Genomic DNA, 3,753 nt, shown 5'->3' on the forward strand with positions numbered 1-3,753 from the left:
TTTGAACACATAAGAATTATACATAAAACAAAGACAAATGCTTTATATAATTTACAATATGTCTTCATAAAAATTTGGTTATGTAGTAGTAATAAAATATATTTAATTATATATCATAATTAAATGGTTTAATTATGTTAATTTATTTTACTTACATACTCAATATATTTTAATTACAAATTTTGCACATAAAGATCACATTAAACAAAAACATTTGCACAAAACGGAAGCAAAAAACTGTCAAAAAATAAACAAGAGGTAACAATATAGTTTTATTAAATGTTTATTTAGCAATTACGTCTTCATGTTTGAATAAGAAACGCATACATATTTACTTTTCGTGTGTGTTTATGTGTGTGTATATATGTGTATGTGTCAGAGATACGAATATATAATACTAACTGACGGGATAAAACGCACGGAATTATCAATTTAAAAACTTGAGGCAAAATTCTCAATAATTATTTGCGTGAAGTTAACATACAATAGTCCGTCATTCTGTACTTATCTTTATCTATATTCCTAATAAGCTATTAACACTTTTTTTTAATTTTTTAAATATTTTCCATTTTTTTGTATTTTTATATTTTTCATGTTGTCCATTATCAAGTCAACACTAAAGAACGCATTTATTAGCAAAATCTCTTCAATGTTAACTGATTGGGGATTACCAGATATACTATTACTTATACTTAAGAGTCTATACCATTAAAGAAAAGTTAATAAGATAATAATTATATATGTATATATAACGCGCGATGAATATGATTTATAATAATCCTGTATCTATCAATTTTAAGTAATTGGAAAAAATATTTACCTGAAATTTTTTTCGATCATCAGTACATATTTCTAATTCAAACTTTTTGCAATGTTATGTTATCCTTAATAGCAAGCGTTCCCCTTAAATTGAAGAATACTCAACTTATTTGAGCATATTTTATAAAATAAATTCAAAGATTTTAAATTGCCACCACACACAAAAATAGACAAAAATTTTTTTTACTTAACAGAAACTATCCGTGAAACTACAAAGAAGGAATAATTACATCTTGCTGTCACATCTGTTATAAATAATGTCAATTAATTAATTTCTTATAAAGCATATCATTGTCACTAATTTATGAGTTTTTAGAAAGGATGAAAAATAAACTACTGAATGAATTTCATCGACACTCAAACAACGCAAGTATTAAATCTAGATTATACATGATCAATAATACTTATAGATAAGGAAATGTACTTATATTAACGAAGAATATTGTGGTGATACCCAATCTGCCACAATTAACATTGAGATATATCGATAATAAATTTTCTCTAAAATTTAACAGTTTGTCGTCGCATTCAGTTGTTAATATGCGACTCCAAATTCCGTCAAATTTCGTCACGTGGGAAGCTTTGTCAGCAACTTATATGCTCTTAGAATAATTATTAACATTGTGTTCAAGAGAATGAATCGATATACCCATCGAAAGCCTTTTATGTACGCGTTCTACGTATTCCCGACTATATTTTTTTTGTTTTTCCATCAAGCCTCTTAAATTTAACGCCAAGGTGTTTCCTGTGATCACCTAATGTAAATTCTTTTTTTGCATTGTTAAATTTCTACAATGATTATGTCGAAACTAAATCTCCAAATTTTTGAAACTAAAATGTAAATTATAATATACATATAGCAAAACTTAAAAATATATAAAATATTGAATCATTTTCAGAATTTTCCAATTGTCTCCTTTTCAGAATTTCAGACTCGAACTATGTGTGGCGATACCTGTAATATAAAATATAACAAAATTCAAATAATTATACCTATAAAATCATAATAATAAATGCATAAAAAATAGAAAAAACTTAATAAACAGAAAATGATTAAATAATCAACTCTAATAGAGGAAGTTGTAGAGAGCTGGAAACTTTTTAATGTCTCTTCCCTTGACTCAATACCTGTGCGTTAAATTTGAGAAAGACCGAACTGCCTTGCCGATTACTCGATGGCATAGAGCATGTAGAGATTGCCAGCATCACTGCCTGGCGGTACCAAGGCATGAGTTGGTGGCAGAACCGTGAAGCCCAAGAACATGAAGGTACGAACCAGCATTGCTAGACCATAACAACAGAACGATTTAGACGGTGAATCTTTCTCGTCGACACAAAAATCTTCGACGTTTGTGCCAAAGAACGGCAACCGACAAGTACCTCGATCTGATCTATCTTTACGAAGGCAGACAATGATATTGGTACAGCGCAATGTTTCTTCGGCGTATTCTAGCAGCGAGACAAAGCCCTCCTTTGATCCTTCGGGCAGAAGGCAGCTCGGTACGCGTATGTATAGACAACGACGCCACGCTACGGTCTCCCATTCGACAGATGTACTCTCGGTCAAGTGGAGAGTGAACGTTAGACGCAATGGTTCGTTACTTCTCACAGCTTTCAACAATTCATCCTCCTGTGTGTCGTGACAAAGGGAATTAGAACTCTTTGTTCGTTTATTAGAAATATTTTGCATTCGTATAATCGTAAAAAAAATTATTTCTAGTTTCTAAAAGTGAAGTTTTTACCTTCCTTCTTAAGATACGTACTTGCACAATGTGGGAGCTCACAGAGAGCTGACTCTGCTTGATCCCCACGCCGCGGCTCTCTGTGTTGACTGTGGATACAGACAATGCGGCATGGGGCACATCAGGACCACCACAGAGGCCCCACGCCCAGCGTTATACAGTAATGCTGTTGCAGTCTAGAACCTTCTTCTAGGCTCTCGTCCATGCATTTACTAGACATTTCACTGGAACATTTTTAGTAATTAGAAATGTGAATCTTGAGTTCCACATTAATCATAGTCATCTAACAATAAGTCCAAAAAGAAAGTCTAATATTATAATTAACATATAGAATGTATATATAATAATGTAAAAATGTGTGTGTGAATATCTATGTGGTTGAGGATTACGGAAAACAAGGAAAGATAATAATAAATTTACACATATGTATATTTATTTTTTCAGCGAATATATGATAATAAATATCTGATCGATATCATGAAATAAGGAGCGTTATTTTTTAAAAGGAGGATGACATATTTGAAGCATAAACAGTAGATAGATATACTGCCAAGAATCTTGAAATTCTTAATGAAGTACTTATATAAGTTTAGAATGCTTATCTCTTTTCCAGCTGATATAATCGAGTTATCGCGGGAGTTAGATAAATTACGCGGCACTTTGTTTTATATTATGTTTTTCTATTATTATAATACTTTGACGATCAAAATGCACGATTTATAAGAATAATAAAAATCATCAATGTCATTAAACGACGCTACACTGATAATGTATCGTTTCCTTGAGAGATCATCTTTAGAAGATTCAAACATAAAATAAAGAAACGTAGGATGTCTACCTGGGCATTTTGAGTGGAAATTTTTGCTACGTGATGTAGCAAAATCGACAGGGAACGTTCACTGAGATGACACGTGGCGATGATGCGATGGGTCGCGTGACCAGATCGTTTTAGAAAAATAAATTAAAGCAACATTCACGCGCGGATTTTTAAAGAAAAAATGAGCGACTGCCGTACCGCGCGGCCGAGATATGCGATTTATAAAGTGTGTACAACGAATAACCGCGTTACCGGGCCCGTTATTGTCGGTCGCGTATCAGCGTCATTTAAATGGGCACTTCGCCAAACAAATAACGCGCATTTTGCGACCGAGAGAAACCGATTGCTTCTGCTTACATCTTTTACAGATGGTTC

General features: G+C 32.5%; 1 protein-coding gene across 1 annotated transcript; it reads right to left on the reverse strand.

Annotated features, from left to right (window-relative positions):
* Positions 1 to 267: 267 nt before the first annotated feature.
* On the reverse strand, positions 268 to 2,785 carry Oda (Ornithine decarboxylase antizyme). The gene is given in 5 exon segments (XM_072886871.1): positions 268 to 1,774; positions 1,948 to 2,103; positions 2,200 to 2,449; positions 2,583 to 2,684; positions 2,686 to 2,785. Coding segments are annotated over 4 exon segments (564 nt in total). The 5' UTR covers positions 2,782 to 2,785; the 3' UTR covers positions 268 to 1,774; positions 1,948 to 1,987.
* Between the last annotated feature and the right edge of the window lie 968 nt (positions 2,786 to 3,753).

Source organism: Anoplolepis gracilipes, chromosome 1 (genome assembly GCF_047496725.1).
Source record: "Anoplolepis gracilipes chromosome 1, ASM4749672v1, whole genome shotgun sequence".
Classification (NCBI taxonomy): Eukaryota; Metazoa; Arthropoda; class Insecta; order Hymenoptera; family Formicidae; genus Anoplolepis; species Anoplolepis gracilipes.